General features: G+C 40.2%; 1 protein-coding gene across 2 annotated transcripts in view; it reads right to left on the reverse strand.

Moving 5' to 3' along the window:
• evla (Enah/Vasp-like a) overlaps positions 1–23,650 on the reverse strand; it is a 39,702-nt gene that overhangs the window by 10,504 nt on the left and 5,548 nt on the right. For both annotated transcript variants that reach the window (XM_073482709.1, XM_073482708.1), the window contains exons 2-3: positions 2,874–3,042; positions 1,104–1,284 (exon numbers count right to left, since the gene is read on the reverse strand). In XM_073482709.1, the coding sequence (XP_073338810.1) occupies positions 1,104–1,284; positions 2,874–3,042 (350 nt within the window). The remainder of the gene's footprint in view (positions 1–1,103; positions 1,285–2,873; positions 3,043–23,650) is intronic.

Below are 23,650 nucleotides of genomic sequence, written 5' to 3' on the forward strand. Positions count from 1 at the left end.
CCCACATCTGAATGCACCCAAAAAAAGGAGGGCTGCCATGTGAGCACGGTGGGGTTCGACATCGAGGCTCCATACGGGATATTTTAACCACCAATAGGAGAGCAAGGATGGGATGACACGGCAGTTAAACACTCACAAATATTCTCTCTCAATATCTTACTTAATTACACACACACACACACACACACACACACACACACACACACACACACACACACACACACACACAAAACTTATAAGTAGCTTGTAACCAGAGCTGGTCAGATGCTATTTAGTAAACTAAGAGTAGGCGTAAGTTTGGCTTCAAACAGTTCAGGGTTCATAATTTATTTCAATGTTTAAATAAACGAAAAAAGAAAAAAAAAAAATACAAATCTGTCTGTTTAACTAAATGTCTCTAATTATTTTGCATTCCTGCTACACACAGCTCATATGTTTTACTTTATAAGGCAATGAAAAGCATTGTATTGCAATGAAACTGAAATAAATCATCTTTAAATGAGGAAAAGTCATCAGTCATCAACCGACCAGGCCCTGCTATTGTTGTTATTGTTTGGCTCAGTGTGCAGAGTGCAGCTGCAGTACATGATATCAACCAGCAGAGGGTAGTACAGCTTAGTTAAGAAGGTACGCTTCATGGGCTTTGAACATTGCAGTGTATTGAATATGGATGTATAATCAACTATTTATATAATTATTGTGCCATTGCGTCAAATATTCCCAATCATGGTCAGCATGCTTCTGCTGTCTGTGAACATTGTACTTCCTGTTTAGCAGGTCTGATGAGAAAGTATTAATCAAAGAGAGTCTATGTGCACTCAAAACTGTGTGGATTATTTGATTGTAGTTACATGACAGTCTTTTTGAAGGCAAAAATAGACTGAACACAGATGAAAGCAGTTAGTTGTAATCTGAACCAAAATACCAATACTTTAAGATTCAAAAACATTCAGAAAATGTCTCAGTAAGATGTGCCAGGTAGTCAAATACAAATCAGGCTCTCAGCCACTCATGGAGAAAGTCCTTAATGAAAGGATAACATAGCGGACTGTGTAATGAAATAACAAAAAGATTCATTTCAATCGTATCTAATGAATCCTCACCTCCACTGTCAGGTGAGCTGAGGACATTGAGGGCGAACAGCATGGCGTTGGAGAAAGTGGTGGCCTCCTCCTTACTGGCAAAGTTCAGCCCATAGACCTGCCGGGCGTCACGCCACTGATGGAAGGTCGGGGTAGCCTGATTGTACTTCAGGCCCTTCACTATGGAGTAGTTGATCACCACCTGCAAGAGGGGAAGGAAAATGAAGTTGTGCATTAAAATGTTATGGAGATTTGATATTTCACCAGCTGTTTGGACATTAAACACCAGTGTCCCTCTGCTCTGCTTTGCTTGATGATTTTCTAACCTCTATAGGTTAATTAGGAAATATAGGACATTTTTCTTGTAATTATACAAAGTGACTAATAGACCAAATGTGGATTTGCTCGACTGTTTCAATCATGAACAATTAGCATCAAGTTTTGGAGTCAAAATAAGTCAATCAAAAGAGCTGGGGTTAGTTCTCAGACAGAGGTGTTCAAAGTGGGAGTCTCAGTGAATGACATTGAAAGATATTAGTATTAGTTATTATATAAGTTCTCAAAAGGAGTTTGGGGGAATTTTTACCTTTTTTTCCTCACTTTTTCCACCAGAGTCACAAACTAACACATGCCCGACGACCTTTTTTATGTATTTGATGAAACAACAAACAGCAATTTTAGGCTATCTTGGCTCAAGTGTTGAGTGTCTACGCGATCAAATACCATAATCACGATCTAGGAATCCATTGAGCAAAACGAATCAAGTAAACTACAGGAGGGTGAGGGGGAGCCTTTTTCCAGGCTTTGTCTGAGGGGACGCCCACAGTCTCAGACTTTGAAAATCCCCTGGTCATCATGCTGCATCATCAATAATCATCAGACTAAACGCATCAAGAAGAGGCAGACATTTCTGTACTGATAAATTCCCGAAAAGGCATGAACATGATTCATTTTAAGTAAAGGCACAAATGTAAAATTTTCTCAACTATGTAACATGTTACTCTTTGCTTTTGCTAATGCTGCATTCATGTCGTACCAGAGTTATTGTGATTATGAGTTTCTGACTTGTGAATAGTCTTCACACCAACATCCAAGTTGTGATTACAACTGAGAAACTTCCTCTGATTTGAATGAAAGCTCCGATATCTCCGACTTGGCAGCGCTAATACGGAAGTGTCTGAGAACAACAATCATGGATGTCTCAAATCAGCCAACGACCATTGTTTAATTGAATTTAACCCAAATTTAATGTATACAGTGTGATATTGTCAATGCACAATATTTTAATCCTCACATGATCAGCTCTGTAATCATATCGTCTTGATCACACCTCAGCACAGATCCAGGGCAGGTCAGAGGGGATGACTCCCCTCCAACTTTTGAAAACGTGAAGTAATAATTAAATTCTAAACAAATTATGTAATTATATTGAAAATATACATTTAATGGAAGCTCCATTCCACTTTTAAAGTAATTCTCACTTAACACTTGATGGTTTTACTATACCTCTAAGCCTATTTTCAAAGAGTTAATGGAGCTGCGTTGTGGGTGTTTGCCTTGGTAAAATAGGTAAATATGAGTGGTGATGGTCTAGAAGTGATCCATTAATACATATTTTATTATTGATAAATACTGGTTATACCCATATTTACCATTCATCCCATATAACAGTTTGAGGGAAAGAACTAATGAACACAAAAATGAAATGTCTCATCACAAAATTCATCAGCCATGAAATCCACTAAGCATCACAGTCTTGAGTGATGCTGATTATTTCCCTTCGTCTCTCACCTGCTGGTCCTGCAGTTTGACGCCCACCACTCTGAAGGTGTTGTTGGCAGTGTTGTGGTAGATGTTGATGCGGCTGAAGCCCTGCTGCCCAGGCTTGATGGGCACCCACTTCTTACTGGCATCATCGTAGACCATCACCGAGGCCCGCGCCTGGCAGATACTCTGTTCACTGATGGCAGAGAGACAGAACATGATGAGAGTCAAGTCGAGTATTGAAAAGTCGCACTGTTGACTGTGGAGAGGCATTTAGAGATGCAGTTAATTCATTTTCTTTTATCAGTTTCTCAGAAACATGATATTGTTATTTTCTGTAACGTGAGCAGGATTCGGTTCTCTAAATGATAGAGAATACTGGATCATATAGATGTTTCACAGCACTGGTAATTCTCAATATGCTACTGTACACCAGAATAATGTAAATGTGATGGTGGTCAATAAAATCAAAGCAGTCAAATACAGTTACTCTATGATTATCTGGGTAGCTGAGGGGTCACTGGGGAGCCACACCTTTCTGCAGCTACCACTACAAGTCACCACATACTGCAACTGTAGAAATCTTACAGTGTGTGTGTGTTGCAGAGCCATTTTTAACAGCTATAAACAAGACCTCAACCTAAAACTGAACCCTGGAAAATTCCCCTGCAGCAGTGCGGGAGGGTGTGCGCAATGTGTTGGGTAATGACACAGTGTGTTAAAAACGCAACAGAAGTGTTTGATCAGCAAGCGTATCGCCAGCTGGAGGCTCATTTGGTAAGAAGCAAATGAAAAAGTCACACAACACACAGCGACAAAGAAGCATAAAGTAATCATGTTCACAACCACAGAGCTGAGAGGGGATCACTGAAAAAGACGAATTTGGCCAGTGACTTATGTGGTCACATCATAAAATCACCACTTTCAAGTGCTGCAGCTGGAGAAGACACAGAGCTGTATACAGTATGCTACTGTTATGACCTTAGCACCATATGGGCCTGAAGGTGTTAAAATGGCCTCATATGGAAACACATGACACCAGGTGAAGAGGTGATTTGGACGGGTGGAGGTGAGGTTAACCTGCAGAACCTGTGAAGTGACTAACTGCTTCTCTCATTTTCACTTCCAACACCCGAGGGACTGATTCTCTGGCAGCGAGACTCACATTAGCAGCATTAATGACTGAGGGCCAAGAAAAGAAAACTGAAGAACGTTGCTGATGTGCTCACTGACTGTCAAGGTATTCTAGTGCCTTAGCCTCTGCAGTGAGATGACAGGAAGTAATATAAAACAAATTTGGTCACTGCAGCAGAAGAAGTTAATAGGATCAGGTTAGGGCTGGGCAGTATATTTATATTATATCATTATCGTGACATGAAACTATGTATTTTCTTAGATTTTGCATATCGTTATATCATCATATGGCATATGTGTCTGTGTGACTGTCTGTGCGTATGTGCTTGTGCATGTGTGTTATGTATTTATTGAAAATATAGAAAACAAATATAGCCAGAAACCTATTTCTTTAAAGTGGATTTAAAATCTGACTGAAATCTTTAGAAAATACATAAAAATGATTAAATCATGTGGGTTAAATCTAGCATTTATGAAGTGCTTTTGAGGAGGGATTCAAAATACTGTCATATATATCATGATATTGCCTAAAAAATATTGCAATATGGTGGAAAAATGAGGTGGACTATACTATACTATGTGCAACTTCACAAAATTTACCAGGGCTGCAACTTGAAATTTTCATTAACTGCCTGTTGTTCTTCTCAACTAACCATTAATCATTAAATCTATGAAATGCCAGAAAGTAGAGACGCTGTTCACAACATCCCAGAGCCAAAAGTGATGACATCAAATATCATGATTTGCCTGACTGACACTTGAAAAAAAAAACAAATATATTTAATTTGCTTTTTACAAAATGATAAATAAAAGCAACTCATTCTCACATTTGATATGTTTCACATATTTGTTTGAAAAAACAAAAACAAAACTGAAATGATTAATTGATCATCAAAATAGTTGATGATTTGTAAGGATGCAGTGATATAGTGATTTTAAAGAGGTTAAATCATACCGTGTAGCTTATATTTGCTTATCCATGATGAATAATTTATACGTATTTGTGTTATGAAAAATATACATATATACATATATACATTATTCCAAGTTTATATCAAGTTTTAATGTCTGTATAATATTTTGTTAAATTATAAGAAAGCGGTTATTCAACAGCTCAACAATAATAATCAAATACAGTACTGTGTAAAACTGTAGACTATGATACTGTGAAATCAGGACAGTTATTGTAGTGTGAAAATATCATACTCGTGCAATGCAAATTATTTATTTTCTCTGACTGACAAATTGACCAAACTGATGCAGCTTTAAAATGTAAGATTTCATATAACCTGTTACACTTTTCTTGAGAGATGATATAGTTTCAGTAAGGCAAAGAATGTGCCTTACAGTCACATTTTAAATCCATTATTACATCTCATTTGACAAAACATTAATATCCGAGACTTAGGAATGATACACCGTAGATATAGACTCCTCTAGAGAGATTTCCTGGCAGAATAACACTTTATATTACAAAACAGTGCTTGAGAGCAAAGAAAAAGCCAGAAATGGTGACAAAAACCAAAGTATGATCAATTGTTCTATTATCTAGAGAGCCTGAAGTGAATGAGATTGTACGGTGTTATGTTGAACCCCTGGCAATTTACTCCAATTACATTAACAATAAAAATGCCAGTAATAATAAAGTGAGATATATGAATAGTCAGATTACGAGGACTTGTTTCCCTGAGGACGGCTGTAACATTCAAACGCCAACAAGGAACCGCCCTCCCTCCCTCCATCCTCTGACAACCTTTCCTCCGATGTGGCGCTCTGCAGGAGGAAGTCAGCATGACACCTGAGAGACCCCCCACCCTCCCCCGGACCGCTATAACACATGGTTCTGTCTCAGCCGGCTTCCTCTCACTTTCCTGCCGTCATCTGCTCTCCGGTTCCCTTGCGGTGGGCTGAACAGCCTCAAATAACTCAGCAGTGATGAGAGAGCAGTGCTGCTATTGGCTTCACTCGACTGCTGCTTATCTTCTCCAAAAATTATTTTTTCATATTGGACAATGATTTGGGACCATTGTTGTTTGATGCACTTGATATTCAGCATTTGAAACAAAGTGATATTGAGTGCACTTTGGGTGCAACAAAATAAGACTCTCAGGGGCAATTAACCTTTCTGACAGGGGACAGGTATACACAGATGTTTATCTCCATGCAACAATATCAGAGCGCGTAAAAACTGCACAGCAACATCATGTCGTTCCTGAGGGAGAGGCCTGTAAAGCTCACTTGACAGATGGATTTCAGCAACAACTCCCACGATTATAACCATCCTCCCTCTGTCCAACATCCATCATTCCCCACTGCACAACTGGTGTCGAGTTAACCAGCAGCGATATATCATATCAAAGCTATCAAAACACAATTTATTTATGACAATGATTCCAGCAGAGACAAAATTAAGACAACAGCGAGTCTAGATGCTGATGGCTGGAAAACGGTTACACAATCAAGATCCTCCATCTAGGGACAAACAGGAAACACGTTTCAAAATCAAACAGGAAACACATTTGTCATTAACACAAGTAAATGTGAACGGAAAGTTTCTCAAACGCATTTAAACAGAATCTGAACTTGACAATTCACCCCAGATAAAATCAAAACTCATGTTTGACAGCCCAGACATAGATGAGATTCCTCCTTAACCTCATGCAGATGTTATCGTGCTCCTTATATATTTAGACTGAGAAAAACTGAAACATTTATCCAACTTTCCAGCTGAAAATAATAATGAGTTTCAACACTGAAAAGCCAGGCTGGAGGATAAATGAATCGAAAAAGTTTCCTGCCTCTACATTCAAGGAGAACCTCCTATTCTGGATGTGAAACCATGAGGGATAACTACAGACATCATGTTTCCTCCATCTCTAAATAAGTTAAACACACTCTCTAATCACATAACAGACACTTCTCTCCACTTCAGAGACCCGACAGACCACCAGAGTCTCCCTGGGAAAAGGAAAGGGAGGGGAGGAGGGAGGTGGCTGCATCTCTCTCATGGATCTTCTTACAAAAACAGGCCCTATTTCTGGAGCAGTTTGGGCCAGAGGGATGGAGGAGTGCCTCCAGCTTGACGCTGACGGTTTCAGTTCTCTTCAAGCAGTCCGAAATAAAGCTGGCGTCTCGTCTTATTGCTTCTTTACATGCGGCACATTGCTCAATCAACACATGATGGGATGTGGAACAAGAAAAAAAAAGAAGAGGAAGAGGATGGTGATCTGGCCTGAGACAATTTCTCAGCAGGCTCCTCATCCAGACCTTCACAGACTTCTCACCACTTCTGACAGCGTGCTAAATGCTTCTGCGTTTGATCCAGCTACTCTCTCTAGGTCACATGACGAAGACGAGACAAGGCACAATAGGGCACATGATGGCTGCCTTACATCACAGCTGCATCTACAGACAAAAAAAAAATGAAGAGGCTCATTTTGCTCAAACGCTTGATACTTTCGGAAAAAAGGGTGGTTGAGTAGAGAGATGACAGAGATGAGAGGCAAAGAAAACAGAGTGACTATGTGTTTGTGATGAAGGGATAGTTGGAGATATGGCATAATCTGACAAAGGTCAGTTATTGCTGAAAATCACAAATCAGTGACATTAAAATAACGCGATGAATCAAACTGATGCTCAGAGCAGGAACGAACATAACAGGAAGAACTGAAGGTCAAATTAAAGAGATAGTGTGTAACATTTCCACACTCAAATGTCTAAAAACAACTCAATCTGTTATGTGTCCGTGCATTATTCTAAATGTTACTCACAGTTTTGAAGGTAACGCGTTTCATTTGGTCGCCTACCACTATGACTTCTGGGGAAACATCAGATGATGCGACGGAAGTCGATGAATGTGAATAATGTGAATAAAAATCCAAAACATGACCTCACCCGCGAACATTTCTGAGTCATGTCAATAGATTTTCATCGCAATGGTCACAACCATTGACACCACCACCTCAAACTACTTTTATGGTTTAGTTTGTGAGACCCCTAGTGACAAAAAATAGATACTGTGCGTTAAAGAACAAGAAAAAACTATTTTAGAACAATGTTCGTTTAATCCTGTATTACTGTTGGAATACAGATCTATTCTACCTTATTTTTGCAGTTTCTCTTACATTGTGAAAAATATTACCATATATTTTCCAAAAACATATTGTCTAGTAAAATGCACAAAATATATTTTAAGTAATAGATTTTAAAATACATATCCGTGTATATTACCTGTGTATTATTAAAATATATTATGTAATATACTCTTGAAATAAAATGCAAAAAAATGGCTTGAATTAATTAATTATTTGTGGACTAAAATGTATTTTTTAATATATTAAATTGTGTTTTTTAGTATAATACATGCGTGTTCCATACGGGTAAACAGTAAAAGCTAAACGGTGTCAAAATGCTCCTGCAGAGTCAGTGGGTTCTTCACAATCGACCCCTTTCACATAAGTGGTCAGGTGATCCACCGTTAATATAAGAATATTGATTAAAGCCGCTCTGCACTGTTTCACTGAGTTGCAGATAGTCTGAATGAACGACAGCTGACTGATCATTTGGGCAGTTTGTCTCTTCAGGCCGCTCCAATCCTCTGAAGGTTTGAGCCTGCTGGTATTTTCCCTCTTGTGTATTCTCTATACACTACATCTTTAAAAATGCATAAGCACTCCCCTCTTTGCTGGCTCATGAATAAAAAAAGAAATACTGTTCCTCACACCACATTGACAGGCTAATGAGATGAGCACAAATATTTAAAATGTTGTTTTTAAAGTCTGTAGCTTTTTTCTATTAGCTGACAGTATAATTGTATTGGTGTAGAGAAAACACATGTATCCTGATTTTAAAGTCTGGCTCATAAGAAGGATCAGCCTGACTTGATTTGGCCAACAGCTCCTGTCTGAGCATTTCACCTTGTTTTTGCTGGACTAAGCAGATTTCTCAGTGGAGTCTGAATAATATTCACCTCAAAAGGCAGCCTGAGACGGGCTGAGAAGAAAAAAGACGAGGAGCACAGAGCACAGAGAGTGAGAGAGGGAGATGAATAGAGACAAAAACAAGGGCAGAGAGGATATGAAGGCTTCTGCCACACTGAGCACTTCCTCATGTCAAATAAGCCTCATAGGCGAGTGGTGAAAAGGAGGCCACATTCCCAGGCTTTTGAATTAAGCAAAGCACTTCCCTGCACACATGGTTAGACATATGTGCCCCCCACTCACCCCACCCTCTTCCACACAAATCCTATACATGCACTCTCTGAGTGTCACGGCTGTGTGTTTTCAGTCCATTAGCAGAGATCTCAGTGCAGGGAGAAATGATGCCTGAGCCTGATCCTGTCCAGCAAACAACTGTGTACATCATGGGTTGAGTGTGCATTCTGTATTTAGGAGCAGCACTTTCAGGTTTCTGTGAGATTCTGCAGCTTCACCATTAATCACTGGATGTATTTAGGCTGGGAAAGTGTTTCCTTGGCATACTGAGAGAGTGGATCGGGCCGGTGGGGTGTATGTGGGGTTCTCTCTGGGTAGCACCCGAGGGCAGAGCTTCTGTTATCATGGCAATTAGCTTTTGTTGCCGGGGTAATTGTTTCATCCTGCTGGTTCACAGTGGAAGGCACCCGAACAGACCCGAACAAATGATGAGTCATTCAGCATGGCCCCGCACGGTGATGAAAACTAAATGTTGAAAACAAGACCAATGGCTGTAGAGAAGTGCGCCGTCAGCAGAGATCTATACATGTTGGACCACTGATAAACAGGTACTGTCGTATACTGTATAATGACAAAGCTAGACATCAGTATGAGAGTCCTCATGGTTCAGTTTTTAGGGAATTTTGCTATTTTTCCTGAAGTAGTTTTACACAGGTTATGAAACAGTCTCAATTCAATAATATTCCTCTATATGACCTACATAAATGAACAAGACCTTTAGCGAGAAGATTGGCTATTTCTGAATAGTTATTAGAGTAATTCTTAATACCTGTCACCAGGTTGGATTCTGACATATACGGGTCAAATAAGTCATAAAAGTAAAACTGTTTTTTATGGCAGAGTGCTGAGGATGAACCGAGGGGTCTCACAGGAAAGAGGCTGCCCTGAAGTCTGGTGTTACGCTATGGCACTAAAACAAAGTTTACATTATTTCACCAGCGTCATATCACAGTTATTAATTTTACATAGCCACAAATACATACATTACCTCAAATTTTAAATAATTTGCATCTTTCTTTCAGTTGCTTTCAAAACAAATGCACATGACAGCCAGATCCAGATCTCTACAACAGGAGACGGTGCTGCTCGTAGTACTTTTATCCACAGGGGCCGCCAGAATCAACAAATATAGAAGTTCTTTGTAGCCTGCTTTAAATTTTCCTTGAGTAATGCAGTTAGTCAAGCTTTGCTTAAATGTAAGTGATTCAGTTAAGTGGTCGTGTAGCAGCTCCACTCAAATGGAGTTAAATAGTTTTCCAAAAATGGATGGCTTACATTTTTGTATATTTGGGGCCTTTTATGGCTTTATTTGACAGATGAGGACAGGAAATGAAGGGAGACTGGACCCAAACTGGGGATGTTCATGGTCTACAACTTAAACCCGTGAGCCACTGGTATTCTCTTAGTTGATTATTGTCTCTATTCAAAAAGATATACAGTAACTAGGGCTGCACATAAAAACAAAAATCATATTACAATTGTTTTTCAACAGATATTACGACTGTGATATGATTCACAATTTGTGGGAATGATCCTTTTTGTATCTCTGCAGCACTACAGTAGCTTTTTAAAATGCTGTCTGGTCACAAATCTTTTACTTTACCAGAAAATTGCAGCTCCTGCGATGTGGATGTTGCTCTTGGCCATAATGTGATTTCAATAATATTTTGATTCATTGTGCAGCCATAGATACAATCTATAAAAGATCCAAATCCACCTCCTACCTGCCTCTGTAGCCACAGCAACAACAAGCTAAAGAAAAGTTATTGTTGGACTGTGTATTACTTGCAATAGCTATTTTTCAAGAATGAATGCTCATGTGAGTCCTCAGTATTAAACCCACAGTGTTCGAGAGGCTGTATTTTCCTACCACAGCTGCTCCTTTATTTAACAGACACCCATCTAAACTAGGCTAATCTAACAGTTTAATTTACAAACTGTGTGCAAGAACGAAAAGAGGCTTTCCTGAATTTGCTTGAAAGAATTAGCCTGTATTAGAATTATTTAATTACCTCCATATAAAACTTTAAAATATAAAGAAAAGACTCAGTGCCCGCTTCATTGACCCTGTGCCCCAGTCTCTCATGTCTCTGTCAATGCTCAGAGCTAATAAGGGCAAAACTGATTCCTAAAATAATGAAAAGAGACCTGATAGTAAACAGAAAATCCTAATTAATCCTTTTCTCAACTGTCACATCGGAGACAAAGAACAGAATTAACCCTGATTATTTGCTCCGTCTTAGAGGTGCAGCAGTCGATCTGCGCAGCGGGCGACAGCTTCATGTATCCAATTAATCAATTCATTTCATGCTAATTAACTAGCTTTAAAAAATCATAACCTCCTGTACGATGAGCGCCAGCTGAGAGACGAAAGCAATCCAGAGAGGTTTCCTGTGCAGCCGGAGTGATAATTACACAGTTTTATGCATCCCTGGTTGGTACTAATAGAGACATACAGTCAATGTCAGGGAGGGTTTATAACTCAATCCAAGGTTTGATAAACAAACAATGGCATCTTCAGATGGACAGTGTTTATGTCAGCAGGGAAATATGCTGTCATAGCTCCAATCTGGCTGTCTGGAGTGGAGAGAGACTAAACTATGTCTACGCCAGCTCTGTATAATAGGCATGTTCTCAGTTATCCATCTAGTTTGGGTTTATCCTGAACATAAGAGGAGATGTAAACAGACTGCTGGGAATGTAAAGCACAAACAGCAGTTCGAGCGGGATGTCAGCTCATGTCCTCATCTTGCTGAGGACTGAGGCTATCCGCTCAACAGGAACAGAGATACATAATTATACACCCACACAGGGTATATTATGGTACCCATGCCGCACGTACACCCAAAATAACATGCACTGATATTTTTAGTGAAGGGCTGGCCTTGGGGCGACAGAAACAGACAGGCACAAACACTCATACATGCAGACAAACAGACACGCGTTTGAATACTTGTATACGTCATTGACAAGCCGAGTGTGAGTGAGTGTTTCCCTCACCTAGGTGTGATAAGGACACGTGTGTGTGAAGGTGCAGTACCAGCAGGGGGTGATGATGACAAGACCAAAGGACGAACATGGTTGAAAGAGCCAGAAAGACCAGGTGACCAGGGTTTGAGTCAATAGTGATTGTTTTAAAGTTGCGATGAAATGGCTGGTGGAGTGCTTTTTGCTTCAGCATAGTTACATCTTTCATGTAAAACAGGCAGCTAGGGAAGGACTTGCTGCAGATATTGATTGGCATTTTCAGTAGCCAATAGCACTGAACATGTATTACAAGTTGCGACAGAGCTGCAACCTGCAATCAGTGAATAACGTGTTTTTGTACAGGTTATAATACATCTATGACAGCAGCATAATCAAATTGAGAAGGCATTTATTGGATAAAAATTTGTACACGCCCCCGAGTGCACGATGAGTCATCAACATTTTTTATTTTTTTCAGGTAAATTAAAAACTCTAAAATATCATTAACAATACCAAAAAACTACTTTGTTGTCACTAATTGGTCTAATACTGGCGCAAGGTAGAGATACACAGCAAGAATTATGTGATAAAAACATTTAAACATCAATTTTGACTTCATGGGAACATTTATTTTCACTAAACCATGATCTTTTTCCAAAACCAAGTAGTGGTGATTATTTATGGAAATAGTTATTTTGAGCCAAACCACGATGTTTTCCTAAACCTAACCAGGCAGTTTTGGTGGTTTTATTTTGAAAGTCTAACCAGTCGTTCCATGTTTGTTATTACTAACTTGACCACTGCATGAGACCGTTTTGTTTTCATGGTTAGGCAGGCCAAACACGACAGAGACACGGTGGACCAAGGGGTCTTTTTCACGGTTTGGCATGATACTGGGTTGTCATAAATCTGTCACTAACAACTAACTCTGTCCAAACCATCTAAACTAAATGCTTAATTTAAACCTAAGGACCAGCCAAAATGTCCTCACAATATACAAATGTCCTCATAACGGTGGTTAAAACGCATCGACTCCCCACCTCCCCCTCCCCAACACACACACACACAAACACACACACACACATAGATTGGTAACTGTGTATGGATTCGGTTAGTTGTCTGTCATTATTACGGCCACCATGAGGATTATACCCTCCAGGGATCACTGGAAATTTTGGGGCAAGGCAAAGCCACCGCCTTTGTATAGAATAGGTGGGGGTGTATACATTTACAGTATGGATGCATGTGTGTGTGTGTGTGTTTGGGTGGGTGCTGGGGTCCAGCTGACGGAGGGAAGAGGTCTGTCTGACTGGCTGGATTAGAGACAGAGCCTGGCAGGCAGATCATTACCTCACTGCAGTCTTAAATCTAAATTAACCAGGACTTAACTCTCGTACAAGACCTCTAATCTGCTCCACGGGGAAAGTACTGTTCACAGGCACACGGAGGGAAGGAGGCCTGCGGGAACTAAAAACAGCACAAGCCAACTATATTGCTGGGGAGCAGTGTGAAGCCTGCTCATCTGTAAGTGAGCAAACAAAGCACAGTTAGCTTGTCGGGAAGAAACAGCAAGAAATACGACAGATGCCAGATTTCAGGGATTGCACTGATGTTGCTTCACATGAGGAACACTCTACTACTGTAATAAAAACTAAAAAAGAGTCTCAAACAGTCATAAAGAATTATTATTCAAATGTTGCGATCTACATCCAGATTATAATCGCCCTGCCATTTTCCATACGTGTCAAATCAAACTCTTAAAAGGTGCAATATGTAGGAATTTTAGTTTATAACATTCATAAAGTAGCTTAAATTATCAAGAGAGAGTGAAGAAATAACAGCTTTGATATTATTTCAAAGACGTCTATGTACTGTGTTACAGGGGTATCGATTGAAGTTAGCATGCTAACTAGCGAGCCCCTTGTCACCTTGTACCTCAAGAGGTGATGATCCAATAATAAACAACACCAACAATCCTCTGATGATCCAACTCACTGCTGGGCCAGGCTATTTCTTGGCTGGGAGCAGTTGGCAACCAGTAGAGACTCAAGTTACTGCTCCTAGCCAATAAATCAGGTGGCACGTGACTCCGTGAAATGGTTTGTCATTTTTACACTTTGGCATTCCCTGTGTTTTTAGTCCTTATGCTAAGTATAGCTAACTAGACAGCTAACAGCCTGTAGCGGCTACATATTTACACGGTACAGACACAAGAGTGGAATCAAGCTTCTGTACTTCTCATGTCTAAGTCTCTGATTGTTAAGTCGACCTAAAAAACTAACTCACTAACTGCATGTCATCTCATGCATCTCATATGGCAGGTTTTCAGCTGCCAACATATAAACCTGACACTTAATAAAAAAGATTCAGATTTGCACTTTTCCCCCCTTGAGACTGCAGCAAAGACCTATTTCTCTTTCATATGGAGCCAAATTCTACATTTGTCTTTCTACTGTAGGCTGGTATAAATATGTATGAGACATTCTACGTGAGGTATTAGCACTGAATATTTAAGTAACATGCTTTACATGTAATCGCGATTAAGACCGCAGCGATGAGGATTCAGAGACTTAAAGAAAAGATATCTCCATCCCCTTCACTAATGCATCATATTCCGCTAACAAAAAGACTATTATATACTGGTAGAGCAGTTCAGATGCTCATAAGCCACACACAACGTCATTAAAGCTTCAGCATCCCTGATCCATCCATGTTGTCCAGATTGTGATAACTGTACTACACCATGGTGTGTTTATCTAACCTCTGCCCCAGTGATACTCCCCTGCAATAATGCAGAAAGGGCTAAAATTAAGCCCCAAATGGGGGAGAGAGGGGGAGAGAGAGAGAGCAGAGAACTGCTGTCTTAATGGCATTAATGCAAACCGCATTAATGTGCTTATGTTCTTAGCTAAATGTCCCAGTTGTGTGCAAAAAGCTCAGTCTCATGCCATGATGTATCAGTTTCCAGCGCTACTTGAATTCACACGCACAACATAATGACAGATATTCATGACCTACATTCAGCATTTCCTTGACTGTGTGCGTCACATGTATTACAATATACTGAAATACATATAAGTGACTGATTACAGGTGTACTGGCACCAAAACACACTCATAGGAATGAAAATAGTTCATTCAGAGATGACAGGAATGTCTGCATCCGGCCATCAAATGTAATCAATAGGAAAAGCAGTGCGACTGAAAAGTGTGTTCTTCAATAGTTTCTGTTTCTTTCTGTTCTCGCTTTGTTATATTAGGTGGGGGTCATGCGCCTTGCCAATCCGCCATACAACAGAAAAAGAAGAAGAAAAAGCTGCAGTAACAGTTAACTGTGAGCCAGCCAGTGTGGCATTGACCTGGTGTGTGGCCGCTACTCATTGATTTACTCCTGCTGTGCAAAATCATGTCAAAACGACAGACATTTATGGTCACATAGACTCTCTCAGCACCTCTCTACACTCGTATAACAAATTTATATGTTTAATGTAAGTTTTTCATTTGAGAAAAAGCAGACAAAACATACAATAAACAAAGTTAAAGGGAATTCTTTTGGCCACGATAATTGTCCAGTGAAAATGAAATCGTGACAGTATAAATAACACACACACACACACACACACTCACACACAAACACACAATGAAATGTTTATGTAATTGTCTATCGCAGCTCTCATTAAAGCAGGCTAAAGTCATGATGCCACTATCGGGTTTGAACGACCACGCAGGTTCTTGTGTCCTACATATTGAGCTGTTCAGGCCATTTTTAAGCAGCAGCTGCACATACTGTCCACATAAAACCTCATTGTCCTTTATTTTTTTTAAATCGTCGCCCCCCTTCCCTTCCTCCTCTCCCTCATGATAGCAAGACAGCCAACAGAGCTGTTTGATCCTTCAGCTCTCACTTGGGACAGCAGCAGCGACCAAACCTCCCTCCCCTCTCTCCATCTCTTATCCGCATCTTCCATCCTCCCATCAGAAAACAGAGAGAGAAGGAGAAGGGCACTGGCCCGAAAGGCTGCAATTTTAGCCAGAAGCCATGCTGTCTTCAATACTTGTGTGAATTAAACATGTATGGAGCCCTTACAAAGCCAGGCTATTCAGAGATGCTCTATGTGAGGCTGCCGAGTGTTTAGAATAAAGAAGATGCTCGGCGTGGTGTTCACACTGCGGGCTGCTGCATCTCTCTGGCAGCATCTCTGGCTTTGACTGAAAAGATACGACGAGTCAGGAGGAGAGAATCAAAACACATCACAGTCACAACTTCTGACACTTAACTCTTTCACACAAGACACTAAAATTGAGATGTTTTGCTTGCAGTCAAACTCAAATGATCCATGCACAGAATAAGTAATCCGAAATAACCTAAATTCTGTGTGTGAACGACAGTTTGTTGAGGCCAGATTAAGATTAAAGATTAGTATTTTAGCTCTGATTAAAATACAGCAGGGAAAGATTTGTCTGTCTGTGCTGCTGCTTAAACATAAAAACACTTTCTTTACACACAACGATTGAAAACTATCAGAAGTCAAGAGCACATATTCCAAACAACCCAAAATGTTTTCATCTCTTTGTTCAGTTAATTTGCCACCTTTGACATTTAACTTTCATCGCTCATCTTTGACATATACTGGAAGTAAAAGTGACCACACATTCTCACACACATTGTCGCACAAAGTGTGGGTACAAACCTGGCAGCGATGTGGCTGTAAAACAACCCTGAGTCACTGACACTCTGAGGGAGGCAGTAACGAAGCACTTGGAGCCGATGTATGTCCATTTTGGTGAACAGCAAAAACAACAACTGCAGCAGTCTAAGACACAAACTCCCTCTCGAGCTGCTCCGCTAGCTTCAAACTATAACTCATTAAACGCAGTTTAATCCTCCTGCTGAAAGCCGGCCACATAAATGACATAAAAACAAGAGCGACGGCTGTAAAAGAACAAAAACATCCACTTAAAAATGAGATTAAAAAACGTCCCTCAGTGTTGAATTCTTGCGCTGCTGCATCCACTATGATCCATCCGGCAACAAAGAGATGACTGACGGACAGACTGGCAGGGATGAAGTCATTGACCAGCCTGTTGTCTGATGACCGCATAACAGATGAGCATGTGTGTGTGTGTGTGTGTGTGATTGAACCTCTGTGCTATTGTCATACTGTTAACCCAAGGGAGATTACCTCATATCCGTCTCAACCAGCTTCTATCCCCCCCTCCACACACACACACTAATGTTTAATGATTGTGTGTGTGTGTGTGTGTGTGTGTGTGTGTGTGTGTGTGTGTGTGCTGTTACCCCCCACTGTAGCCTGCTGTTGCCATAGCCACCCAGTATTAAGCACAGCCTGTATTAACAGCCAGTGGTTCATACTGTGGTCACTCCTATTGATTGGGATGCCCTCGACCTCAGCGGACACATGAAGTTGGTGAACGTACACCAACATGTACGACAGACATTAATTGGGAGAGGTGGCGTGCTGAAAGTCCATTAACATCCACTGAGTAATTGACTAACGAACACTCAATCAGAGAGGCGTTTTATCAGCTTTATCACTGGCTGGAGGCACTCTGTCCAGACTGTATTCCAGTTAAATTAAAACTAGAACTGGACCGATGAATTGGCCTATATAAGCTGATGCTGATATAATGATATTGATGTATGTAGCGTCTCCATGACATAGCACTGACAAGTTTATTTTTGGCCAGGCTAGCGGCGTAGCTCTTTGGTTGATTGGTCTACCAATTCGGTCCAGACTAAAATATCTCAACAACTATTGGATGGATAAAACTATACCACAAAAGTGTATGCAGTAGTTATTAGACGATGAATGGCTTTTATTGGATGGATGGAAAAAGAAAAAAAGTGAGAAAAAAATCCTGAATCCGTCTCTTTATCCGCACCCACACGAAAAGTTAGGGGGTCTATTCAGGGCACATCCTCCATTCAAGTTGGTGGAAAACCATTCTGTAGTTTTTGTGTAATCCTGCTGACAAACCAACCAACAAACAAATGGACACGGGTGCAAACATAACCTCCTTGGCAGAAGTGACAAATTATCTTCCCATCGTCCTGGCTGACTTTTAGTTTTGTTAATGTGTTAAATATCCTGCTCAGGTCCTGGTCACAATTCTTTAAATCCTTCTAATTTTCCTCCTTTAAAATGTGCATTTAAGTAAAAAAAATACATTTAAATGACCAAAATGTAAAACTGGTCGATATATCATTAATAGAGTTTTTTAAACTTAAAAGAAAATATTGATAGCAGTATAACAGCTTTAAAAAATCTAACATTTTCAAGCGTTTTGTGAGTGACCCTTTGACAGGCTTCAGGTCTTCCTCAGGCAACGATCAAAAGATGATCAAATATAATAAATAAGACAAGAGACTCTCTCAAAGGATCACCTCAAAGGGATCACACTAGTTGCGACACCCATCAACATGTTCATGCACTGACTACTACATTATTGCATGAGTTCTCATGCCCATCTTCAAAGTCGGCCTTCATTTTGATCTCAACTTCAATCCGGTAATGTTACGTGACTGCATCTTGCATGGTTGTGACGCTATCATGCTGAAAAAATCTGTCCACAGACACACGGACAGTCAAGCAGACATATAAACACTTCTGTGTTAGTTCCTGCTACAATAGGTGTCTCCAGGAACACATTCTGCCGTGACACACACACAGACTCACAAGGTAAAAACATTACCAGCTGATGCTGTCAAGGCTGGTGATCAAAACATAGAATAAATACACCCATCAGAGCCTCAAATTCTCTCTCTCTCTCTCTCTCACACACACACACGGGACTGACAGTACTCCAGTGTGACGATGACAGATTATTACTCTTTCAACTTTGACCTCTCTGGTTCACTGGCCTCCACTCCAACAGCTGACCTCATATGCCGCTGTGACAGCAAACAACACAGTCACACCGCCAGGAGGCGTGACATGCCACTCCGCGGCAAAAAAATGCCACTTGTGATTGGTTAAATGAGGGTCACAGTCAACAGTGATTGGTTGAATGGGAGCGCCAGTCAAAAGTGATTTGTTTTTATCAAACTTGTTATAGCAGAAACACCGTTGGCCCGTCGGAGGCTCTGAGTGACCAGCTGGACTGCAGGACATCTCTGTGGCCGGTCGGGCAAATGTTAACAAGCTCGATCTGTGCAGACGAGGCTCTGTCGTGCCCTGAGGAGGGACGATGCTGCCCGCTCTCTAACATTTAGAAAATGATAACAGGCAAAGCTCAACTGCTGCAGGGCAAGTGATCACACTGGGCATCAAACATGTGACAATACATGATGTGATTTCACGAGTTTCTCTTGTGAGAGGTATGGTTAACACATATATACAACCTACATACTATATGAGGCAGAGTATACTTAGTATATGCATTCAGTTATAAAACAGCTTTAGTGTTTACGGGTACAATTTAGGTAATTGGTGGAAATATAATCAAACTAAATTGTGGAGTAGCTGGTGCTAAAAGTTAAATTTAGCACAATGAATATTCAAAATATCTCAACTTGGGGCACCCTGTTAGCTCAAGAGCATGCTGAGTCCTCAGCAGTGGTGCGGGTTTCAGTCCAACTTGAAGCCCTTTCGCTGCATGTTTCACCTCTCTCTCCCCACTTTCCTGCCTGTCTCTCCTAGCTGCCCTATCAACATAAAGGACAAAAAGATTAAAAAAAATAATCTCTGAAGATCTTAACTTTGTCCAGATAGTTTCTTGAAGACATAACTCACATATCATAGTTTAATAATCTACTTTAGTGTCCATAATACATCATGCATAATGCAATCAGTGCACCGAAACAGTAAACTTTACTGGGATCTATCTTATCTTGCATTACATTCTCTAAAACAATCTGCTTATATTGGACAACATATATGCCAATACCGACATATATAAACAATATCATATATAATATACACACATATATATAAAAAAAGTACCCCTGTAACACAGACATGCTTTAAGATGAAGACAAAGAGTAGATGTATTCAGGAATTGATTACCTTTGGGACATTTGCTCAGATACAGTCTTAATATTGCCCATGAATTGTGTTACGTCTTCAGTCTAATGGAGTTTGTCAGACATGAGTATCTGTTAGTGTGATGACATCATCTCAAGCCCTCTGTATTGTTGATGTAACAATGTGATGGAGGTAGGGCCAAACCGCATGCAAAAAAAATCACAGCATTATTTTGACAGATATAACAATTGCTACATAAGTCATGATTTTAGTGGACATTTTTGCTGAAGAAAATATAAAAATGAAGTGACTGTATCGAATAAGCATGTTCCCTTACATCTGGAGAATATGATCTCATAGGACGCAGCACCACAATTCTTCATTTATATGGTGGGCTGTGACACATTTTACCTTTATCACAAATTGCAGGTCCCTCGTGATGGATATTGCACTTTGCCATATTACGATTATGATGTTATTTGGGGTTGGGGGTGCCTATTATGTTCCCAGCAGATACTACAAAGCTCTTGCGCTCCAGAAAATCTTATTGACAAGTGTGTCGGATCATAAACTTACTGTGAAAGAACCAAAAAAAACTCCTGCACACTTTCATCAGAGCATTTTATAAGGCTCTGAGGACAGATATTTCATCACTGTGTTCCTAAATTAGCAAATCAAAAAGATGTTTGACAAAAATCACGAGTGATGTGGATGTTTCTCTCCAATTAGAAGCATTTACTGTTCATTACAAAGACTCTTCAGACACACTATTGGTTTTATATCGATATACCGAATCAAAATATCGAATGAGACTGAATGATCCTTAGACGAAAGCTTAATTATGGATCACTGTGTTAGTCAGGAGTGGATATGATGGTATCATATCCACAGTAAGCAGCAGTGAAGCCTCCCAGAGTGAGGAATCAGCATATTGAACATCATGACGACATCACTTATTCATCACACACCTCTATAGATGCCAGTTGGCCCTCAGGCTAATTGTCATGGACACACATACAGTACAATATGGGTAGCAACCCCCACTTCAACACAACCCCTCCCCCACCTCTACAGCTCCTCCGCCTCCCTCCACCTTCTTCAGCGCTCTTGTGTCTGCTTCTGTCACTAATCCTGATCCTTAAAGGGAAACGCCGCTTCCATTTGGAGGAAAATACTTACATAGGATTCACTGATGGATACACAGCGTGTACAAAATGAAGGAAGGAATATAAGCCTGTTCATATTTCATTCAACTCAGTGATCTCTCAGTCAGTGAAGAATTAAATACAATACAATACAATACAATACAACAAGAGTCCTGTATTTTTATTTTTATATAACTGTCATTCAGTGGAATATGTACTGTTACTTATGCTGAAATGTATAGAAATGTCTATACAACTGATATAATGATAATACATTAGCATGATAATGCAAGTCAACTCTTTCAAAGAGCTTAACTTTGTATTTGTAATATTCACACACTGAATTCAGACACTGGAATTGGAATGTGAAAAAAAATATATATTCAGAATCCCAAATAAATAAAACCTACATAAATCAAAATGTAACTTAATAAAATGTGATAAAAGGTAAAAAACAAAAACAAAAAACATTTGATGGAAGGAAGTTAGCGTTTTTTTACTTCGGGTTCCCTCGTCTTGAAGTCAGTGGTTTTTTTGAATGGTTAAAAGGCTGACTTAAAGCTGCTGTAAGTGATATTTTTTTTATTAAAATAATTCCATATTCAAACAGCTATCATTGTTATTGAGTGTTTGGTCATTAATCCATGTCTCTCTTCCTCCTGTTCATGCAGTAAAATGGAAAATAAATGTTCTGGTATTCCTGCTCACTTTATCCAATCAGGACAGAGAACTCCATAATGAGGTGTTCCTGTCTGTTTGGCGACCAGACAGAGAGCAGGATCCTCCTGTTCTGGTGCCAGGGAGAGCTACCAATTCCAGCGCTCTGGGTGACGGCTTTTACTAGCAAACAAGTGACGAAAACGCTTGAAGAAAAGAGAGGCAAAGAGAACTGCCTTGAAAAAATAAGGGAAGGAGTTGTGCAAGTGTGGTGACGTAGAGAGCAGGGAGGGGACTGCAAACTGCAAATTTCATTTACGCTTCAAAAATAATTTAAGTAATGTTCATTTGTGAAGATCATGTGGTGAATAAACCACTGAGCTTATTTTCAGCAATAATCCAATGAAAAATGGAAAAAGGGGTAATGTAAATTTTCGGGTTTGCCTCCAAAAGTACGTCCTTCCTGCTGCACTTTATAAACACAATGGGTAACATCGACGTCAGCCAAAATGATCGAGGATATGTACATAAATCGACAAGTCGATAAGTTGTGTACCATAATATAAGATAGGATAAGTCAATAATGTAATTACTGTGACTGGCCTGATTATCTAAGTTTCTTTTTTGTTACATGATCATGCTAGTGTGAGCAGGTCCTCTTTAATAATGAACAAACTGCGAGAGAGAGGTTTTCCCTCTGATATACTGTACTTTACAGTAGATTACTAGAGTGCATACGGTCAAGCGTAAACCTCTGATGTTATCTCCTCTACCCCACTCGGCTCCACATCTGTATTTGAGCTTCAACAAATCACTGTGCCCCGCTGTAATCTGCCAAGGCCATATTATACAGCGACCCCTCTATCCTTGTGTCATCTGGCTTTTGATAGTCCCACTCATTCAGCCATTCAGAGATTAGCGCTCTCTATCCCTTTCTTCCTGTCTCTCTTTCTCACACAGGCAACGAGTCAGATGGGATCCATCCCGTGAACGACAGCGAGCAGCTGAGCGGACACACCGACAGACAGCGAGGAGCTCATTCCTTCTTCCCAGGAAAAAGACTGAACCAATGAAAGATATGCTGAAGGGTAACCAATCAGGCTCCTCTGCTAACAGCTGGCTCCAGAGAAAACACAGACAGAGGGGTGGAAAGAAGGAGACAGAACACAGAAAGTCAGCAACTCCTAGAGGAGTTTTTCCTCTCCTGTTTTTCCTGGATTTCTTTCCAACTCAATCCAGTCGCATTTTTCAACAGCATGTAGGGCTGAGACGGATGATTCAGAAAGAAATGCAGGTTTTGCTGCTGACAAACAATCCCACAAGTACAGATTCTGCGGTCTGGAAGCTGAGCCAGGCTTTAAACAGAAACACTCGGGAGAGAAGAAACAACACTCCAAAGCCAGTTTTTTTGTTTTAAGCACATGACTCCAAAAGCACAGAAAGGCTAAAAGAGACAGAGAGAGAGAGAGAAGATGATGAGGGGGTCGACTTACCCAAAGTCGTCCAGGGAATACATGTCGCTGAAGGAGTCAGTCCAATCCTCAGGCAAAGGATGAAAAGAGGTATAAAGGGGAGAGATTATGGAGGAGAGGGGGAAGTGTCAGCCTGAGAGGAGAGAGCGGTACACATGCTGAAGCAACCTTTTCCCTTCTTCTTCACATCCTCTAAAAACGTTCCTTTCTTTTTTTTTTTAAATCCTCTACG

Source organism: Pagrus major, chromosome 16 (assembly GCF_040436345.1).
Source record: "Pagrus major chromosome 16, Pma_NU_1.0".
NCBI classification, from domain to species: Eukaryota; Metazoa; Chordata; class Actinopteri; order Spariformes; family Sparidae; genus Pagrus; species Pagrus major.